The sequence below is a fragment of the Hylobates moloch genome, unplaced genomic scaffold (assembly GCF_009828535.3).
Source record: "Hylobates moloch isolate HMO894 unplaced genomic scaffold, HMol_V3 SCAFFOLD_15, whole genome shotgun sequence".
Lineage (NCBI taxonomy): Eukaryota > Metazoa > Chordata > Mammalia > Primates > Hylobatidae > Hylobates > Hylobates moloch.
The window spans coordinates 29,846,314-29,868,552 of NW_026652290.1; the positions used below are offsets into that span (position 1 = coordinate 29,846,314).

The window sequence follows — 22,239 nt, forward strand, 5'->3', positions numbered from 1 at the left end:
AAAAAACAAACAAAAAAAAACCAAAACCAAAAAAAAAAAACAAAAAACCCAGGCCATATCTGCTCATGGTGGATTTTGCCTAAAGATTCTTTTTTCTTTTTTTTCCTCACCTGGACTACTGAGAATACCTTTTACAGTAAAATGAACACAAACACATTACCAAAGACAATGAATGCATGGTTTGCCTAAAGTTTTCAGACATAAGACTTCTTATTCTTGCAGCAGGCCACTTCAAGGCTACTTTCTCAGACCTCTGCTCTCAGACGCTTTTACTCTCCCTAACTCTTAAGGATCCTTCAGAGTACTGCAAGTACTGCTCTGAATCACAAAACGTCAGATTGAAACCCAAGGGTGATGCTCCACAAATACAGACCTTGAGGTCCCTGTGCATAAGTCCTTTACTGTGAAGAAACTCCACTGCCTCTGCGATCTGCAGGAAGATGTGCAGACACATGCTTCTCTCTCTCTCCTCTATGGTACATCGTCCATTCATCCAGTCTTTGAGGTTTTCTTTTCTGCACAGCTGCATTTGAATGTAAAGATACACCTTTGGTGAACTGGGCTGGAGTTTTTCTGTGGTGTTTTTAGTGAGATCTAAACTTAAAGTGGTTGGTCTTGGAGGAGAAACAGATAATGTAGCTTCAGAAGAAGATTTGCTACTGGTGGGCTTGAAAGCAGTTAGTTTATTAGCACAATGGTTGCCAATATGCAATCGATTAGTTTTCGGCTCTTCTTTACTGGAAGTATTATCACAGCCAGAATCTTCAAATACTATTGAAGAGGAGGTTCTCTCCCTTGACCTTACATAAGGAGAAGCTTCAGAAGGACAAAGTTCAAAGGAGTGCCCCTCATCATTGCCATCCATAGTACCATCTTCCACATCACAGTCTGTAAGGCAACTGTCCTGGAGGTTGTATGCTGCATCCACTGACTCACTGATGTCGTCATGGTCCATTCCTGAGAATTCCAGTGGTGAGAACTGGCTCTCAGATGAACTTGTCTGGTCACAAGAAATCCCTACTGAAAAAGACCTGCTTCTTTGTGGTGAAGGAGCTATGATTTCAATATGTTCTTTTGTAGAGAAAGGATCCATTCTACGTATTTTAACTGATGGTGCATCCATTGGGCCAGGAGAGCTGAGTGGCCAGTCTGTGCTAAAAGTGGGAGAAATACAAAGGGGTAAGAGTGATAAATATTGATTAAAGTACCTGAACTGCACCCTCTGTTTAAAAAGCTTCAACTATAATAAGGCCACTTACCAAACGACAAACAACAAAACAACATACAAACTAAATAAAAACATGCAATGTGAGATAGAGAACATCACAATCCATTCATTCCTTCTAAAAAACTTAATTTTAAAGCCTAATTTTATACATGAAACAGTTATCTGGGACTGTCTGGGGCTGCCAGAGCAGCCAAAGCCTTTTATGCAAAGTGAGGACAGGATTCCTTGGTGGCTGTGATTCTGAAGCCCTAATCTAAATTAGGGCAGCGCCTCACAAGGCCTTGAGATACGGGGCAACTTCGCTTGGACCTTCTATGGCTTAGTTATTGGTTGAGTCTATAATAAGCACCACTTTAACAAGGTACCTCACGTGGATCTAATGTTGCTTAGATACCTATAGGTAGGAGTTTCACTCCAGTTGTTTGGTGGCAGTCTATCTACACATGCTTCCTTTTTCTTCTTCTTTAATGGTTTTTAAAGGGCCTTCCTTCCTATAGCACATCATAGTTAATATGGGCAATATATTCAGGCTAAGTTTATGTATTTTTAACTGCAAATAGTTCAAAGCTACTTAAAAAGGAGTTGTAAATAGTTAACTACTAATAGAAGAACTAAATAACAAACATTTTTTAAAAATGGAGACAGAAGCAGATACCTTATACTGAGAAAAGTCACTATAAATCCCTCAATCAATCACGATGTATACAGTCCTATCAACTAATAATTTTTTAAAATGTATGTTCTCTCTTATTTTTTCTAAGAGACAGGGTCTCACTATGTTGCTCAGGTTGGTCTTGAACTCCTGGGCTCAAGCCATCTTCCCACCTCGGCCTCCCAAAGTGCTGGGATTACAGGCATGAGCCACTCCTGTATGTTCTCAAAATCTAAATCAAAATTTCACAAGTGGCTAGAGAACTTTTCAAAACATGAAACAACAGAACTCTGCTGTTCCTTTAAAAAAAAAAAATCCCTAAAGTTATAAAACTGATATTGTAATCACACAAGCAAAAAACTAGCTTAAGTGTATGTGTAACAAAGTTAGTTACCTTTCGTCTTTCAGCCAAATTTCATCCATCTTTTCTTGCCACTTCTCTGGTGGTGCTTCGAGCCAGGCATTGAAATATCTAACAATGCCTGGGTGTTCAAGCTTGGCTAAGGCTTTAACTTCTCGCATTACCTTTTCCCGAGCCAATTCCCTGAAAGAGAGAAAATATTTAAGGTGATGGATATTCCAATTACACTGATTTGATCTTTACAAATTATATGACTTATACCCCTAAAATATGTAGATGTATTATATATCAATAAAAAAGGAAAATTAAAGAAATAAAATTAGCTTGAAAAAGAGAGAAAGTAAGACAACACTGTAGGCTGTTCATATCTGAAGAAGTATTCATATCTAATGGTGAAAACGGAAAAATAATAAAATAGGATCTTTTCCTGAAACTAAAATTAGAAACAGATGAGTTAGCCTAGGTTATACTTCTTTTTTTTTTTTTTTTTTGAGACAGGGTCTCGCTCTGTCACCCAGGCTGGAGTGCAGCAGCACAATCTCAGCTCTCTGCAACCTCCGCCTCCTTGGTTCAAGTGATTCTCATGCCTCAGCCTCCCGAGTAGCTGGGATTACAGATGCGCACCACCACACCCAACTAACTTTGTGTTTTTGGTAGAGACAGGGTTTCGCCATGTTGGTCAGGCTGGTCTCGAACTCCTAACCTCAGGTGATCCACCTGCCTTGGCCTCCCAAAGTGCTGGGATTACAAGTGTGAGCCACTGTTCCCGGCCAGCCTACGGTATACTTCTAAAAGGCCACACAAGTCCTATATTTTAAAAAATACAAGTATTTCAGTTTTGTTTGTTTGTTTTTCTCTTCTGGAAATAAATGCTACAAGCACATCTACTGCACATATAAATAAAGTTTTAAAATCCCACCTTCTTTGCTTGGCATTTAAGGTGCTACAAGCTATCTTTTTTTTTTCCTGAGACAGAGTCTCACTCTGTCACCCACGCTGGAGTACAGTGATGTGATCTCAGCTCACTGTAACCTCCACCTGCCTTTTAGTAGAGATGAGATTTTGTCATGTTGGTCAGGCTGGTCTCGAACTCCTGGCCTCAACTGATCCACCCGCCTAGGACTCCCAAAGTGCTGGGATTACAAGCATGAGCCACTGTACCTGGCCAACCTATCTTTTTCTTCCTCTCTTCCATCCTCCCCTGTTCTTACCCTTTGTTCCATCTATTCCAGAACTCTCACCATTCTCCATACCACCTCCAAGTGTTTGTGAGAGCCTTTGCTCGGGCCATTTCATGCACTTGGCCATCCCTCCCCACCTGTCTCCTACGGAGGGAAAGGCTACTCTTGAGCACCCAGAGCAAATGCCGCCATTTCTATGAAGCCTGACTTCCTTGACTGCCTTTTGGCCACGTCCGCTCTTCTTCATGAGAGGCTATTAATGTTTACTAAGATAAGGCAAAGGTCAAAATCTTTCTTGCATTGTATTTACTTGAGTGTACATACAGAAGCATCAAAAAGGTACAGGCTTCTTGAGGGCAGAAACCTTGCTTAGTTTTTATCACTTATGTAGTGCCTGGCACATATGAATATTTAAACTACTCAAAAGTTATTTACCAAAAGTAAATATAGAGTTATTTACCAAAAGAAAAAAAATTAGTTCCCTAGGACCCAAACCATCCAATTCCTGTACCTACCAGACAGGAATTTGAAAAAATTGTGACTACCAGATATGACGACAGCACAACAATTAGTGTGCATTTAATCAAGAATCAACAAGAGGCCAGGCACAGTGGCTCATGCCTTGCACTTTGGGAGGGGGCAAGACGGGTGGATCATCTGAGTTCAGGAGTTTGAGACCAGCCCGGCCAACATGGTGAAACACTGTCTCTACTAAAAATAGAAAAATTAGCCGGGTGTGGTGGTGCATGCCTATAATCCCAGCACTTTGGGAGGCCAAGGCAGGTGGATCACCTGAGGTCAGGAGTTTGAGACCAGCCTGGCCAACATAGTGAAACCCCATCTTTACTAAAAATACAAAATTAGCTGGGTGTGGTGGTGCCTGTCTGTAATCCCAGCTACTCAGGAGGCTGAGGCATGAGAATCACTTGAACCAGGGAGGCGGAGGTTGCAGACAGCCGAGATTGTGCCATTGCACTCCAGCCTGGGTGACAGAGCGAGACCCTGTCTCAAAAAAAACCCCAGCAATTTGAGCCTTCTACATAGCTAGAATAAAAGGTATTGCTGGAACCCTATCATCTTAAGCATTACACTGTTCTGAGCCAGAAATCACACTTCTAGGAATCTATCTTAAGGAAATAGACATTGTCAAAAGGTACATAAAAAGATGAATACCGCAAAGTTTTTTTTTATGGTAAAGTTATTTCTGACTGTAACAAATTAGAAACCAAATTGTTTAACAATAACAAATGGTTAAACAAAATATGGCACGTGTATTAAATGGACTATTACCAAGCCATAAAATACTTTTAATATATTTTAGGATTCTAATAACATATTCTTAATGCCATGAAAAATATAGAGGACATGATGAAGAAAGCAACAGACAAAACTGTACAGTACTGGCAACTGGCTACCAGTTAGATAAATATACGACCAGAAAACAAAATCAAAAGGAAATACTCTAAAGTGTTAATAGTTATTACCGGGTAGAGACAATATAATTCAAATGTTTTTATTCTAGTACTTTTCCTTATTTACACAAAAATATAGAATATTTTGAAATGCTGCAATTTATTGAAGTCTACAGTTATTATAAGCCACTAAACGAAAGTCCTGAGTTAATAATAAAAAACAAGGGCATATTTTAAAAGTAGATAGAAAGCAACCTATAGAGATAAGAACTTTTAGACAGCTGGTTAATTGGCAGCACTTAGAACCTAAGATTTGAAAGGTCTGAAACTGTGTTTTCTATGGTGTTTACAGAGTACAGTAAGAAGGATATTTTACCCATGAGATTAGATCACACTGTGCTGATTTCAAGTTTACTGAAGGTACCACCCATTACCTATTGGGGAGACGGATCCTCTTGATAGCATAATTGCAGTCATCTACTTTGTTTTTAGCTTCAAAAACAACTCCAAAGCCGCCACGTCCCAGGCATTGAATTGGCTCAAAATCAGTTAGATATCTTTAAAAAGAGGTAAAATTTATAAAGGTTTGCAATAGTTTTAAATTTTGTGGTAAGGTGAAAATCAGTTCAATCTTATGACACATAAAAACATAAACTCATAGAACTCAATAAATAGTATATTTTGAATTTGATTAACAGCATTTTTAGTCCTTCTGTTTATATAAATGAAGCAAACACATTCTTATGTTTCCTAGAAAAAAATTTAAAAAAAGATGTGTTTAATTGGGAATCAATTGTTAATCACTTGTTCTTACAGCTATTGCACTAGTGATGTGTGCTGTCCAATACTTCCTATCATCTACCAAAATATCATATTCCTAATTCTCATATCTTTTATATTCTGTGACATTTTGTACTCAATTACAGAAAATGTGTTTTTATCTTAGCTAATTACCTGTAAATTTTATGGGAAAATTTTAATCAATCCTATTATACCCAGGTACTATTTTAGCCATAAACCTTCCTAGGAACCAAAGCTGACATGGGTTGGGTTGCCCCACGAGTCAGTGTACTTACAACTGGAGGTACCAAGTCAGACAGAAGCCAACTCACCAGCTGTCACTCACAGGGGCCTCCACTAAGCAGCCTGTTTCTCCCTTTAGTGCTGACTTCACTGACCTGCACTGTATAATCCAGCCAATTTGCACCATGCTCTCTCACAATTCAAGATTTTGCTTCTGCTGTCTGCTCCACTGGGATGGCCTTCCTCTTTGCACTTAATGAACCCTATTCTTCTTTCATTCTGCTCATCTCACCACCTCTGTAAGGCTTTCTTAGACCCGTCTCGACATTCCCATAACACTCTGCACATAATACTTTGAAATATTTAAACTTAATCTTAATTTTTTGCAATTATTTGTAAGCACCTCCCTTCTCCCACCGCCACTGTATTATGGGGGCCATGAATGCAGAAAATCATTCTTGTTTCTCTTTGTATTTCCAGTGGGTGGGCACTACCTGACTAACTGAAAGTCTAACAAATGTCTGTTGAATAAATGCATGAATTAATGAATAAATTAGATGATGTCTGAGATCCCTTATAAGGGTAAGTTTATGACTTACATACTCATTATTTACTTTATGACTCACTTTATGACTTACATACTCATTAATTAGTAGTTGCCTCAGCTGGTTAAGGCATGGAGTTAAGGAGAAGCAATAGATTTCAGCGTTCCATGGGCCAGTTCCTTTCATAGAAAATGAAGAGTAATAATCTGTATTCCTAAAAATAGCCAGTCAAGGTACCTCAGTACAAATCAGTCTCCCCAAATGCAAAAGCCCACAAAGTTCATATCCTACTCCTGGAGGGCCAGCTGAATTATCTTCCCATATTAAGGAAAACACCTATATAAAAATGGATTATCTTCTAAAAAGAGTAACATCTTATATGTGATTACAGACCCTAGAAATATAAGTATCATCTTGCCTAAGTTGTCAGCTGATAAATGACAGAGCTGAGATTTGAACTCATGACTGAATGCAGAGTTCATGTTCTTAACAGTGCCTAGGACATTGTCGCCACTAAAAAACATTAGGTATTATTATAGAACTCCCATATTAAAAAAAAAAAAAAGACCCAAGAGCTCCGTTCTTCATATTGAATAGTTAAAGAAAAACTGACTTAAGTCTAATTCAATTTTGAGTATATTATTCTAATTTTCTTGACAAAAGCCTGACAAATACATCTTTATTCATGATACCGCATTTATTCTACTCCCCAAACCTCATCTCTACTTGCTGAACTCTCACAATTTAAAATTCAGTTCAAATATGACTTCATTTATGATGTCCTCCTAGATCATCACAAACAGATTTAGTGATTTGGTTCATGGCTTTCTTCTTATATGCTTGTTTTACCCAGTAGTAGCTTTCCCATAGACTTTAAGCTTCTCCAGGATAGGAGCAGTCTTTTTACTTCTCCCAAAGCCTGAAATATTGTCCTGCACACAGCTGTTCAGAATAAATGATTAATGAACAATGAATGACTTCAGTAGTAGACTACCTCGTGGGAGTTGTTGGATCCTTTATTCTTTCTCTCACTGCCTGCTGGTGTTGACAGTCACTGATATATTAGTATTTTTATTAGCAAGGGTATTAAAGTAGCCTTTAGCATTTGTTAATCACCTAGTAAATTTTGCTTTGTTTATGAAATTGACTGTTTTTACCTGTTCCCCACCATCCTGAAGCAGCTGGTTTGATGGAAAGGTAGAATGGCCTTTTAAGACTCCATTACACTGCCAGGTAGGTAACTTGCAGGGCTGGGCCAGGGTTCTCCAGAAAGCTGGATATGCTCTGAATCAGTGTCTAATATATTATAGCATGGTTTCTCCCATAGCCAGTATTTACAGGTCCAGGGATCAAGGGATGGAAATGGGAGTGGCATCACCCACCATTACCGCCTAGTGATCCACTGGCAACATTTTTGCTTCCTGTTCCTGTGACCTTATGTTCGGCAGGCCTAGAGGTCTTTGTCTAAGAGAGAGGAACACTTCCACCAGGAGATACAACAGCAACTTTGAACTCCTCATGCCTTCCAATCAACAAAGAAGACAGCTACTGTGCTGGCTGGATGACTAATCCTGACTACTAAGGGGAAATTGGATTGCTGTTTCACAGTGGAGGTGTAAGAAAGAGTAGGTCTGAAATACATGAGATCCCTTAGGGATCTCTTTGTATAATCATGCCTTGTGATTAAGGTCAATGGAAAACTACAACAATCCAATCCAGGCAGAACTACCAATCTCCCAGACCCTTCAGGACTGTGGATTTGGGTCACCCTACCAGATAAAGAATTACAACCGGCTGAGGTGTTCTCCGATGGGAAAGGGAGTATGGGATGGATAGAGAAAGAAGACACTTATAACTACCAGCTGTGACCACATGACAGGTGTAAAAAATGAGAACTGTAATTGTCACAGTATTTCCTTAATTTGTTGTGAATATGCTTGTGCATCTATATCTATATAGAAGTAGATATATAAAGATATATGCCTATGTATAAGGTATATATGCACATCTTGTCATTTCTGTTTCCTTGGAGGGCCCCAATAGACATATTTATCTATTATTTTCAATCTTTTCTGCCATAAAATCATTACCCTAGATATTAAGCAGTATAGTTCCATGTCTTTTCCTTGTCCCCATATCACTAAAGTGGTAAGAAGTATGCTATCAAGATAAAGAGAAAAGTAGGTATAATCCATGTAATATGAAAAATAAACCATAACACCATTTCCAGTTATCACAATGCATCAAAGGTGACATTTTATACTTGAGAGATTGCTAATAGCTTCATTTTTATTTAAACTGCCTACTTTTAGCTAATCCATCTCCCCCTTCTGCTTTTAAAAACCATCTGTTCTATTAGTGTTTTTTTCCCTATATTTCTACTTCCTATTACAGATAGAACAATAATGAAAATAAATGAGGATGCAGAAACATGTGGAGACTCATATCACACTCTTATAAACATAATTATTATCTGGTACTATAAATGCTAATCCTAGTACATAGTAGACCCTAAATAACTAAGTTACTTGAATAAGAACTTAATTTGGTAGCTGAAATTCTAAATTCCTATAACATTCTATTTTTATCTTTCTTAGGGTATATAACACTTTAAGTGGTATAAATTAAATTTAAGTTACTTGAACTTAAATTTAAGTTGCTTGAATTTATTTATTTATTGAGGGTTAAGTCTATGTTTTATTTTTCTAGATATCCACACATTAAAAAAAAAGTTAAACAAGATCTTAGGTCATTTCTTCTTTGATTCAAATGGTTGTATTTTATAAGACTCTTACCGTGATATATATCCAGAGTTTTTTATGTCATTCCAGCTACTGTCATTGGCTTCACCACTTACAGAATCATATTTATTTTCAGTTTGACACTGAGTTTCAGACTCCTTCCTTTGCTGATAAGGTGAAAAACAAAATCACTACCAGTACAAAGCTGAACTGAAGTTAGCTAACAATTTTAGGTTATAAAATAAACAACACTGAAAAATACATAAGTAGCATCAAGAAAAATAAAAGCATTATGAAAACAAAATGCAGCATTTTGCTTTATTATAAAAGAAAAAAAGTTTATCTTCCCATTGCTATCCCTCCAGGCTTTGAGGGGATTTTCTTTCTTTATAATGTGGGTATGTCATTTGTACAGAATGATACATAACTAGATAGAAAGACAATGCACACATGTAAGCATAAACGCACACTCCTGGGCAAGACTACAGTAATTTCTTTTGACAAAATGAGGTAGGAAAAAAAAGCAAACAAACAAAAAACCCAATAACAATAACAACAAAAAGACTAGAGTGATTTCCTTCCTAACCAATTTCAGATTGCATTAAAATGCTTTTAATAACAGGAAATTAAATTAGGCAATATCTCTTTACCAACATCTCCTAAAAGATGTTTTAGAGGATGTTAATAATTATTATGGTCAAATCGGGGCACTGTGGGTCACCTGTTTAGTCACTGATTCTTTCAACAAATCTTTACTGAGCTCCAATTATGTGCCAAGCACTGTGTAAGGGGCTGAGAAGATGGTGGTAAACAGTGTAGACTGGTCCTTGTCCTTAAGAATGTACAGTCTAGGCCAGGTGTGGTGGCTCATGCCTGTAATCCCAACACTTTGGAAAGCTGAGGTGGGCAGATCACTTGAGGCCAGGAGTTCCAGACCAGCCTGACCAACATAATGAAACCCCATCTCTATAAAAAATACAAAAATCAGCTGGGTGTGGTGGTATACGCCAATAGTCCCAGCTACTCGGAAGGCTGAAGAACAAGAATTGCTTGAACCCAGGCGGTGGAGGTTGCAGTGAGCTGAGATTGCACCACTGCATTCCAGCTTGGGTGACAGAGTGAGACGAGTGAGACCCTGTCTCTAAAAAAAAAAAAAAAAAAGAATGTACAGTCTAGAGGTAGAGAGAGAAATTAGGAATTACCTATTAAATATTTTAGTAAATACTCTAGTAAGAGAAGTACAGAGTGTAGACATAGGCAGGAAATCTAACTCAGAAATAGGAGGTTAAAGAAGACTTCCCAGGGGACGTGTCAACTAATTTCAAACTAAAATATATTACCCAGGAGTTAATTATTTGAGAGGGAAGGGAGAGGATGTAGGGAACAAGGTTCCAAGGCAAGGTTAGAGGGATGAGCGCCACCAGGCTAAGCGAGAGCATGGTCTACAGGAAGGACTGAAAGCAGCTCGGCCTAGTGGCTGAGCATGGCGGAGGGGAGGAAGGGATTAGGGTACCAGTGAAGGATGGGTCATGTGCAGGCAGGGTATGAATCATTCAGAACCTTGCATGTTCTAAGCAGGTTGGACTTGAGCCTAACAACGATGGGGAGGAGGGTCAGGTATTAGAGGTTTTTAAGCCCAGAAATGCAGCTAGAGTTAGGGTGTGGAGAATGGACTGGAGATAGCCTGAGGACTAGGGGCACAGAGGCCAGTTAGAGGCTATTTCAGTGATTCAGGAGAGGTGTGATGATGGTATTTGTGCTGGGGAAATGAAAACTGACACACAGAGAGGAAGAAAAATGTGAAGATATCTAGGAGGAAGGACTTGACAGAACTTGGTGACTGATAAAGGAGAGAAAAATGATTCATGGCTTTGGTGACTGCATATGGCAGTACATTTCTTTGAGAGAGAAAAATGCTAGAACAGGCTGGGGAGGGGAATGGGAGTGGAAATGAGGACAGTCTGAGATATGGCTCATTTGAAGTGCCTGTGTAGCACTTACTAGATAGCTGTTCTAGAGAAGCAGATTTGGGAACCATTAGTATATAAGAAGATTGGAGCTGGGAAAGTAGGGAAGACCATCCAAGGAGAGTTTGTGGGATGAACAGTGAAAAGAAGGAGGCCTGAGGAATACCAACAATACTGAGAGGATAAGAAAGATCAGGTCCTGAAGTATCCATATCACACCCAAGGAGACCAGGAGAGCATGGTGTCAAGGAAGTCAGGCAAGAAAGTTCAAAGGGAGATGTTCAACAGTGTCAAATACAAAGAGGTTCAGTTAGATATGGACTGAAAAATGTCCATTACATTTAACATAAGGAAGATCACTGAGAACTTTGGCAAGAGTAGCTTCGGTGGAGCAGTAGGGATGGAAGCCAGACTGCAATGGGTTGAGAAGCAAACGAGAGGTGGGGAAGCAGAAACCAGACAGTAAGCAACCATGATTCTTACCCTGTGAGGATGAGGATGGAAAAGCCTGCGCACAATAAACGTTGTTGCTATGATACAAAACAAAATCGTTGCAACTATTTCTTTCCACCAGTGTAAGAGAAGAACAGGATCCTTTTTGCGGATATTCTTGTTGTAATTTGGGTTGTCGAGGAATCTGACTGTAATCTGTGTGCTTCGTTTGTTCCTTTCCCTCTTGTAGTATGGTAGATAATAACCATTATCTTCAAATAGAAACATTAAAATGTTTTTTTTAAAGGTAATTGAAAACAGGCCCATCTTTATTAAAATTTATCTATTTTCCTATGACTTATCACACTAATTCCTTTTAAGTTTTGTCTCTCTTCTTTAACATATTTTAAACATCTTAATTTGTCTCATTTTTCTCCCATAAATATAGACATTTTCCTTTACCCTATAAGCATGTTAAATTTTCTTTATATTAAGTAATAAGACTAGAAAAAAATCTTAAGGGCTACTCCATTCATAACCTCATTAATAATTCAATTCTTTAAATACAAGAATTAATACTCAGTCTTCCTTCAGGGTATTTTTAGCCTTCCTTTTGCTTGGTTATCAATAAAATACCAAATTTTACCACCAATCATTCTTCACGAAATGAAAGGAAAACATCTATGCTGTTTGGTTCAGTTTAGGCTATCAAAATGAGTTTGCCCCAGAAAAATAGCCTGTCTTTTTTTTTTTTGTCTTCTATTTTGTACTATGTGGTCAGATTACACAATTCTCTTTTGTCTTTTTTTTTTTTTTTTTTTTTTTTTGAGACAGGGTCTTGTTCTGTTGCCCAGGAGTGCAGTGATCTTGCCTCACTGCAACCTCTGTCTCCTGGACTCAGGTGATCCTCCTGCCTCAGCCTCCTGAGTAGCTGGGACTACAGACATGTACCACAATGCCTGGCTAATTTTTGTATTTTTAGTAGAGACGGGGGGTTTCACCATGTTGGCCAGGCTGGTCTTGAACTGCTGACCTCAAGTGATCCACCCGCCTTGGCCTCCCAAAGTGCTGAGATTACAGGCATGAGCCACCACACCCAGCCTACCTTGTCTTTTGATCAGTATCAAGATAAAGGGGCTGGGCGTGGTGGCTCACACCTGTAATCCAGGTACTTTGGGAGGCCGAGGAGGGTAGATCACGAGGTCAGGAGTTCGAGACCAGCCTGGCCAATATGGTGAAACTCCATCTCTACTAAAAATACAAAAATTAGCTGGGCATGGTGGCATGCGCCTGTAGTCCCAGCTACTCAGGAGGCTGAGGCAGAAGAATCACTTGAACCCAGGAGGCGGAGGTTGTAGTGAGCCAAGATTGTGCCACTACACTCCAGCCTGGGTGACAGAGCGAGACTCCGTCTCAAAAAAAAAAAAAAAAAGATAAAGGCCGCTGTTTCTAGTTCAGAGCCACTTTTTTTGTAATCAATTTAACTTATATAATAACTTTCCAGTGCTAACATCTAAGGTAACTGATGAGGAGTCTATGTGTTTTCCTGATACAGATTTGAGGACTTCTTAATTACACAACTGTTTAAAAGGCTTTCATATCTGAATATATCCTAACTTCAAAACACTGCTGCTTACTAAATAGAAAATGTATTTCATGCCAAATTTCACCTATTCTTTTTTTTTTGAGACGGAGTCTCGCTCTGTCACCCAGGCTAGAGTGCAGTGGCGCGATCTCGGCTCACTGCAAGCTCTGTCTCCCAGGTTCACACCATTCTCTTGCCTTAGCCTCCCGAGTAGCTGGGACTACAGGCGCCCACCACCATGCCCGGCTAATTTGTTGTATTTTTAGTAGAGACAGGGTTTCATCGTGTGGGCCAGGATGGTCTTGATCTCCTAACCTCGTGATCCACCAGCCTCGGCCTCCCAAAGTGCTGGGATTACAGGCCTGAGCCACTGCGCCCGGCCTCAAATTTCACCTATTCTTGAATTTTGCACTAATTTCTCTTGTCTGAGTAAGAAATAAAATAACCTCATTGTGCATCATTTTCATGTAGTTTTATGAAAAACACATTTTCTTCATTATACAGGCAACTATACAGCCTACATAATATAGGCTGCTAAATAAGAGCTAATAACGAGAACCAATGTTTACTGACACTATGTGCCATGTATGATTTTTTTTTTTTTTTTTTTTGGAGATGGAGTCTTGCTGTCACCCAGGCTGGAGTGCAGTGGCGCAATCTCGGCTGGATCTCAGCTCACTGCAGGCTCCGCCCCGCCGGTTCACGCCATTCTCCTGCCTCAGCCTCCTGAGCAGCTGGGACTACAGGCGCCTGCCACCTTGCCCGGCTAATTTTTTGTACTTTCAGTACAGATGGGGTTTCACCATGTTAGCCAGGATGGTCTCGACCTCCTGACCTCGTGATCCGCCCGCCTCGGCCTCCCAAAGTGCTGGGATTACAGGCGTGAGCCACCGCGCCCAGCCCCAATGCCATGTATGATGTTAAACTGAGACTTTGCATGCATTATCTCATTTAGACCTCACAACACCTCAATACATAGATATTAGGATTATTATTCTAATTTTACAGATAAAGAAATTGAGATGCAGGGGAGTTAGATGTGCCCAACCTAGCATGTGGCAAAAATGGGATCTGAACCCTGGCAACCTAACTTTGGAGCTTGTATGCTTAGTAATCATTCATGAAATTGTCTCCCAAGATGTTTTATTGTCTATAACCGACTTTTCTTCATTTGAATTCTATTAATTAATTTCAAATTACAAAATAAAATAAATAAAACTCAGTATTTTCACTTACCATATGGATACTGCAAGATTGAAAGTGCACCATTACTATATTCTTCATGAGAAAACTTATCATTACTGAGACATTTGTCAAATTCATCAGATCCTACCAAGACAGGAGTTCTGGAAGGAGAATCTAAAAGAAAATTATTATTTTCTTAATAATAATATTTCTTAAGTCTTAACTGTTATGACTTGAATAAAAATGCACGTGCTTATTAATTGAATAAACTGATATTCAACCATAATTCAGTTCAAACATATAAGTTAAACAAATGGCCCAGGGCTCTTGCCTTTGAAAAAGCACACAGTTTTATAGAGAATCTGAGTCGTTTAAACAAACAATTAAAATATGACATGACATATGTAGTAAAAAACACGTACAAGGTATAGAAAGATAATGAAAGTAGGTGCACAGTATTTGATTTCTATTCATTCATGTCTCAAAGAATATGATGTGCTAACCAGATAACTTTTGCCTAAATAGTCTTAATGTAAATATGTTAAGAGCTAAATGTTACTTTGGCATGGTCAGCGAATGATTAAGAGTTTTTCTAAGTTGTATAGAGAAATATTTGGTTAACATTTTTATAGAAGCAACTGCTGCTTCCAAGAAATAATGCTCTAAATGAAAATAAAAATTCATTATTAACATCTGAAATACCATCATGGTTCATCAATAAAATATAAAGTATATAACAGTTCTTATCTCTGCAGTATTCAAAACTAGGGCAAAGACAGTCAGGATTAGGTCTCTGAACATTAACAGTATTTAGAAAAGTTTACAATTCACTTACGAATTAAGGGTTTCCATTTGATTTTTGGCAAAGGAATAATTGCGTTTTCATTATTGACAGATTCCAAAGCCTTGGGACTTGAAGGAAACTTTTCTGAAATTCTGACTGATGACTGCAGATACAGCTGGCCTCTATACATTCCTGAATCAACCAGAACATCGTCAATTATGCATTGATTTTTTAAAAATGGTTTTTTAATTAAATAAAATTACATTAATTCCAGTTATTTCTACATTTTCCACAAAACTCTTGTCAAAGAAGAAACATGCTTGAAGCACTCAAAGATAAACTCAATGGTTATTCAACAAAAACAGGGAGGGAAAGTTACACAAAAGGTCCATATGATATTTCTCACTGAATAATAGCACATTTTCAGTAATACAGGAAAACTGTTCCAGTAGAAAAATTCAAAGATAGGAAGTCACTGTACTCTCACAAAACAAATAGCTTAGACTAAGTAACTTTCTCAAGAAAGTATACCTAAACACCTATAATTCTAGAAATATTGCTAACAATTCAGTTAAATACTATCATAACACACATGACATGTTATTCCTTCAAATTCTTGCTTTTCATTCAAACCGACAGGTGGATGGCACATTGTCAGAGCTTATAGAATTTTATGAGCATTTGATGATCCAGACTAGTTCAAATAATTAGATTCAAGAGTTTTCAAAATTTATAATATTAAAGGCTTTCAATTGCCCAGAAGCACACCAGAATTTTATTTTTTAGATCAGTTGTACAGGTGCACTGATAAAAAAGAAATAAATCTAATCTTAAAGAGGGGAGGGGCACAAACTAATATGGATGCAAATACAAATACAGAAAATTATAGACTTTGAGGATATATGCCTATTTTATATGTAACTACATATAATTATATATATGTAATACATATATGTAATTACATGTAAATAATTATATATATAAACAGAGTGTTGTCCTGTCACCCAGGCAGGAGTGCAGTGACATGATTATAATTTGGGGTAGCCTCTAACTCCTGGGGTCAAGCAATCCTCCCATCTCAGCCTCTGGAGTAGCTAGGATTACAGGTGCATGCCACCATTCTTGGCTAATGAGTAATTTGAAATCATGTTACATAATGAGAATATTTCTAAGCCTTTCTAATATAGATCTCAGAGAAAAAGAATATACGACAGTAATTAAAAATTTCAGAATTGGGCTGGGCGCGGTGGCTCACGCCTGTAATCCCAGCACTTCGGGAGGCCGAGGTGGGCGGATCACCTGAGGTCAGGTGCACTATATTCTGGCCAACGTGGTGAAATTCCATCTCTACTAAAAATACAAAAATTAGCTGGGCATGGTGGCAGGTGCCTGTAATCCCAGCTACTCAGGAGGCTGAGGCAGGAGAATTGCTTGAACCCAGGAGGCGGAGGTTGCAGTGAGCAGAGATCATGCCATCGCACTCTAGCCTGGGCGACAAGAGTGAAACTCCATCTCCAACAACAACAACAAAAAAAATTTCAGAATTGGACAAATGGAAAAGTAGCAGGAATGGAAATCAAGTATAAATCTCAAGGGCAACCTAAATCAGAGATGGTGTTAGGATTTAAAACTACTACAGGCACTCCTGAAGTAGGAAGGAACAGTGTAAGAAGACAATCTAGATGTCAATATGTACTATCGTTAGATAAGATACATTTACTTACCCAAGTAAACACTGTTTTCTGTGGCTCCTCTGGCAGCTTCTACAATGTCTTCTTCATTTTCTAAAACATCATCATTAGATGTATAACTTGTATCATCAAAAAGACTGATGGGAATGACTTTCCCATCCTTAAGTAACCAGGCAGATGCAATTGGAGTACAAAACTAAACAAAAATGGAAAAAAGGTCTTAAATAATCCAAGCAGTAGTTACATAGTTCCAACCCATAAAATGCCATTTAAAATGACAAATTTCTAAAAGCACAGAGAACAAGCTGAGAGCCCCAAGTAGTAGTAATTTTGTTCCACCCAATCAATAAGTTTGGTCAGACTGGGAGAGGAAGAACCGTATTTATAAATCCTCAGTGGTGTTAGGTACCTGGTACTCCCATTCCAGATGTCCTCCCTTCTTACTGAATGCCATAACTTTCCAGTCAGCAACCGAAACCTTTATCACTATGTCCATTATGGCAGCTTCCTGTTCTTCCACATCTGAAATAATTTTAGACTCTTCTGTGTTCTCACTGGGCTTAAAGGTGCTTTCAATAAATCCGGCTCTCGTTTCCATGTCTGGAATATACCGAAGTTCAAAGTGGCCAACACTGAAATTCCACCTTAAATTTACAAAGGTATGTTTTAGAAATTTACGTTTAAAGAAAGGGACAAAATAATATACAACTCTTCTAGATTGAAGAAGCAAATATTTAAATTATGTGATGAGAAAAAGAACAACTCAACATAACCTTCTGGAAAAGAGTGCTCTACTGATTTATGCCACAAGAGGGCCCACAAGAACTTTGTCCTGACCCTTCAGACACAATGGTTTTGAGGGTTGTGGACTGACTGATGTGTCCCTTACAACAGCTAAGGGACAGATTTTCTCTCAAAAATTTACAAATGTTTGTACTTCTACATCAGAGTGATTTTCCCCAAACACATCAATGTCACCTTAAAATGAGGTAGCACACAGTCTGCCTTACCTCTTAATTAAAGGCAGGATACATTTCATTTAAGTGCAGCAAAATTAACATGCCCTAACAAACCAGTGTAAAAGTCAAGATGAATGCACCAGTCTTAAATTCATACTAAAACATGGCCTCAAAAAGGCAATGTGATCCAGGATACCTCAGCCCCAATCTTGGATCTCCACTGAACAAGATGTGGCAAGTCATTTACCCTTTCCTAAGTAAGTTTCAGCAGTCTTATCCATAAAGTGGCAGTAATAATGTTTCCTCTATAATTAGTAAATAGAAAAATCACTCAACTACTGACAGTATAGTGTCTTTTCACTTAGATATAAAATGGCATAGTTAAGAATTCTGACATTTATGGAAATAATTATATTTTAAAGAATCATGGATCTTAGAAACCCAGATCCTTCCTATTCTGGTAACTCAAAATTCTCTTAAGTTGGACATCTGCTGCTATGGTGGCTGAGCTCCCAGTAAGCACTCAAACACTTAAAAAACAAAATCCAGTCAGGATAAAGAAGGTCAAGTTGTCTGTAAATGCAAAGCCCTATTCATAGTCCAAAGTAGAAAGAATAAATGCATTCTTAACTGAGTTTGAGAAAACAGTTTTCAGGAAAGGAAACTGAATTACACTGCATTGGATCAGACAAAACCCGAAAGTCTGGTTCATTTTCAAAAGATAAAGATGGAATCTAAAGTTATTTTTACTACACAGGCAATTTAAAACTTAAATATTAGGTTTAAAAAAATCAAGCATTTGATGTAGAATCAGCATATCTAATCTAGGTAGCACATTTTTTAATCACATATTTAAATATAAAAATTACATAAGGGGTTCATTATTTAAAGAAGAAAACAGAAAGGTATTAGGCTAAATAAATGTTTTAATACTTCAAGAAAATTGAGTAAAATGATTATTATTTTAAAATTGAGATAATCAAACTATGAAACTACCTACTAGACATAATTAGAGAGTCAAATAGGTTCAAGCTCAAAGAAACACATCAATTTTGTCTTAACATCTTTCTGTATTCAAAGAACTTTGAATGATGAGATTGCTATAAAAAATATCACTAGGCCGGGCACCGTGGCTCATGCCTGTAATCCCAGCACTTTGGGATTCTGAGGTGGGTGGATCACCTGAGGTTGGGAATTCGAGACCAGCCTGACCAACGTGGAGAAACCCCAACTCTACTAAAAATACAAAATTAGCCGGGCATGGTGGCACATGCCTGTCATCCCAGCTACTCAGGAGGCTGAGGCAGGAGAATCGCTTGAACCCGGGAGGTGGCTATTGTGGTGAGCTAAGATCATGCCATTGCACTCCAGCCTGGGCAACAAGAGTGAAACTCGGTCTCAAAAAAAAAAAAAAAAAAACAACAAAACATTGACCTGAGACTAAACTAATAGTCATCATATGAGAACCCCTGTGGTTATCATATCCTGAAGCATGTGGTGAGAAATTCAGTTCAGAATTTGTTAATAACCATGAAACCATTTTTATTTTAGGACCCGCATTGGATCACCTGACGTTAGGAGTTCGACACCAGCCTGGCCAACATGGTGAAACCCCGTCTCTACTAAAAATACAAAAATTAGTTGGGTGTGGTGGCACGTGCCTGTAATCCCAGGTACTCAGGAGGCAGAGGCAGGAGAATCGCTTGAACCCAGGAGGCGGAGGTTGCGGTGAGCCAATATTGCGCCACTGTACTCAAGCCTGGGCGACAGAGCAAGACTCCGTATCAAAAAAAAAAAAAAAAAAATATATATATATATATATATATATATATATTCTTTTAAGGCAACAAAATAGTCAAAATCTCCACAAACAGAAATTTGATAAATTTTGGTATTAGGTGTATTTCTAAATAATACCAACAGCAACACTATCTGAATACACACTTCTCATTGCCACTGCGAGGTCCGACAGCTCTAACAGTTTTTTGGGTACGCTGTAGAAGCAGGATGTCTTCCTCTTGTTCCATTTCATCACTATCCCATTGGCGACAACCCAGAGCTGAACAGATATACCTCACCTGAAAAGACAAAATTAGATACAAAATTAGTAAAAGGAGACAACTCATAAGAGATCAGAGATATTAAAGGAATCTGTAATTTTTAAAAAGTGAAAGGAAACTAAGGAAACGTGTATGAAGTACTCAAGTAATAAGAAGCATCAGTTAGACTACTGACTCCTAAAATGAGTTATTTAGAACAATGACAGTACCAATGAATATTTATTTCAGGGAATGATTTTAAGGATTTACATAATTTTAGCCTTACTTTGGAGATTTCCATGGAATATACAAGAAGAAAGGGATAGCTACTTGTGATAGCTTTTCTACAATATCATTAATAAAATTTCAGGTGAGTTAAAAAAAAAAACCTTAGAGTTTCTGTATAACAAAAGTATTTGGTTTTTAAAAATTTGAAACTTTTCTGAGAGCTTTTTGTATTCAAAAGTAACTCCCTCAAATTTTCACTAAAAGAAAAAAGGAAGACTTAATATGATCCAAACTAAAATCCTCACGAAAAGAAGCATACCTTCTACAACACCAGAATTATGTAGCAGCACATCAAATCAGAAAACCAGATGATCGGGTTCAATCCTGTTGTTTACAGATGAGACTACCGAAGTAAACAGAGATTGAAGTGCTTTGCTCAAAAAACGGCCAGATAGGATGGCATGGCCTCCTCAATACAATGCAGATGCAGGTGGGTGGAGAAGGCAGAAAAGCATCTGCAAGAGCAAGAAAGTGCTATGGGCCTAACACTTAGATAAGGAATTGTTAAAGTTCAAAAATTCAAGAGTAAAAAGACCATGTTTCTATTCTTCCTTATTTTAGTCCAAGTCTGTATATAAACCGTTTACTCGTCAAGGTGTTAAAGGGTTACAAAGATTTTTATTTTTTACCTTTTTAGAAAGGATGCTTTTATTATTTATATTTTATTTTATTTATTTTCTTTGAGACTAGAGTCTCGCTCTGTCGCCCAGGCTGGAGTGCAGTGGCACGATCATGGCTCACTGCAAGCTCCGCCTCCCGGGTTCACGCCATTCTCCTGCCTCAGTGGGACCTGCCTGTAGTTGGGACCACAGGCGCCTGCCACCGTGCCTGGCTATTTATTTGTTTTTGTTATTTTTTTAATGGAGTCTATTATTTATTTATTTTTGTTATTATTATTATTTTTAATGATGTCTCACTCTGTTGCACAGGCTGGTGTACAGTGGTGTGATCTCAGCTCACTGCAACCTCCACCTCCCAGGTTCAAGTGATTCTCGTACCTCAGCCTCCTGAGTAGCTGGGACTACGGGCTACAGGCGTGCATGGGCCACCATCCCCTGCTAATTTTTTTATTTTTAGTAGAGATGGGGTTTCACCATGTTGGCCAGGCTGGTCTCGAACTCCTGGCCTCAAGTGATCCACCCACCTTGGCCTCCCAAAGTGGTAGGATTACAAGTGTGAGCCAGCTTGCCTGGTTGAAAGGATGTTTTTAATTAGTTACTCTTGATAATGGATTTATAAGACCCAATCTTAGAAGCAGATTATATTATGATTATATCCTAAGAGCTAATGTTGAAGAACATCTACATTAACAGCATGACTTTGTTGTCAGATAGATCTAAGTTAAATGTGACCCTGGAAGTTTCTGAACCTTTTAAAGTCTCAGTTTCTTCATCTGTAAAATGAGTATAAACTTTCCTCTTGGATCATCTTATTATAGGATCAAACCCTATAAATGAGTAGTATCAATTATTCTTATCATTAGGACTATTATTAATCTTTAGAAGGTTCTTCATCTCTCAAAATGTAAAAAAAAAAAAAAAAAAAAAAAAAAAAGAAAGTTACACTTAGGAAGACTGTGAAGATTGCAAAATAAGGTATAAAAAAAAAAGCACCTGAGGCTGGGCACGGTGGCTCCTGCTTATAATCCCAGCACTTTGGGAGGCTGAGGTGGGCAGATCCCTTAAGGCCAGAAGCTGGAGACCAGCCTGGCCAACACGGTAAAACCCTGTCTCTACAAGAATACAAAAATTAGCCAAGCATGGTGGCATGTGCCTGTAATCTTAGCTACACAGGAGGCTGAGGCACGAGAATCTCTTGAACCCACTTGAACCTGAGGGGGTGTGGAATGAGGTGGGGGATGGGGATTGCCATGAGCTGAGATCAGCCTGGGCAACAGAGTGAGACTCTGTCTCCAAAAAAAAAAAAAAAAAACACCTGAGACACAGTAGACCATATTTATGAATTCTCTTCCTCCTGCTATTCCTGGCTTTGCCATTTATTCTGTTATTAGTTTCCCCTTCCTACCTCACAGTTCTCCTATTAAAACAAATGACAACCTCAGCGGAAAATTACAATAAACCTCAACTAGTAATAAGTGTAGTTTAATAAATTACTTTTTCTACCCTAATTTATTCTGATTTCCCCAAAGTAAATTCAGCATTTTCA

At 38.3% G+C, this 22,239-nt stretch overlaps 1 protein-coding gene across 1 annotated transcript in view; it reads right to left on the reverse strand.

Annotated features, from left to right (window-relative positions):
• Window positions 1–22,239, reverse strand: part of EIF2AK3 (eukaryotic translation initiation factor 2 alpha kinase 3) — a 72,331-nt gene that overhangs the window by 17,691 nt on the left and 32,401 nt on the right. Inside the window, exons 4-13 of the mRNA XM_032176966.2 lie at window positions 19,691–19,824; window positions 17,197–17,431; window positions 16,821–16,983; window positions 15,148–15,288; window positions 14,364–14,486; window positions 11,594–11,814; window positions 9,198–9,310; window positions 5,269–5,391; window positions 2,275–2,424; window positions 374–1,154 (exon numbers count right to left, since the gene is read on the reverse strand). Of these exons, the coding sequence (XP_032032857.1) occupies window positions 374–1,154; window positions 2,275–2,424; window positions 5,269–5,391; window positions 9,198–9,310; window positions 11,594–11,814; window positions 14,364–14,486; window positions 15,148–15,288; window positions 16,821–16,983; window positions 17,197–17,431; window positions 19,691–19,824 (2,184 nt within the window). The remainder of the gene's footprint in view (window positions 1–373; window positions 1,155–2,274; window positions 2,425–5,268; window positions 5,392–9,197; window positions 9,311–11,593; window positions 11,815–14,363; window positions 14,487–15,147; window positions 15,289–16,820; window positions 16,984–17,196; window positions 17,432–19,690; window positions 19,825–22,239) is intronic.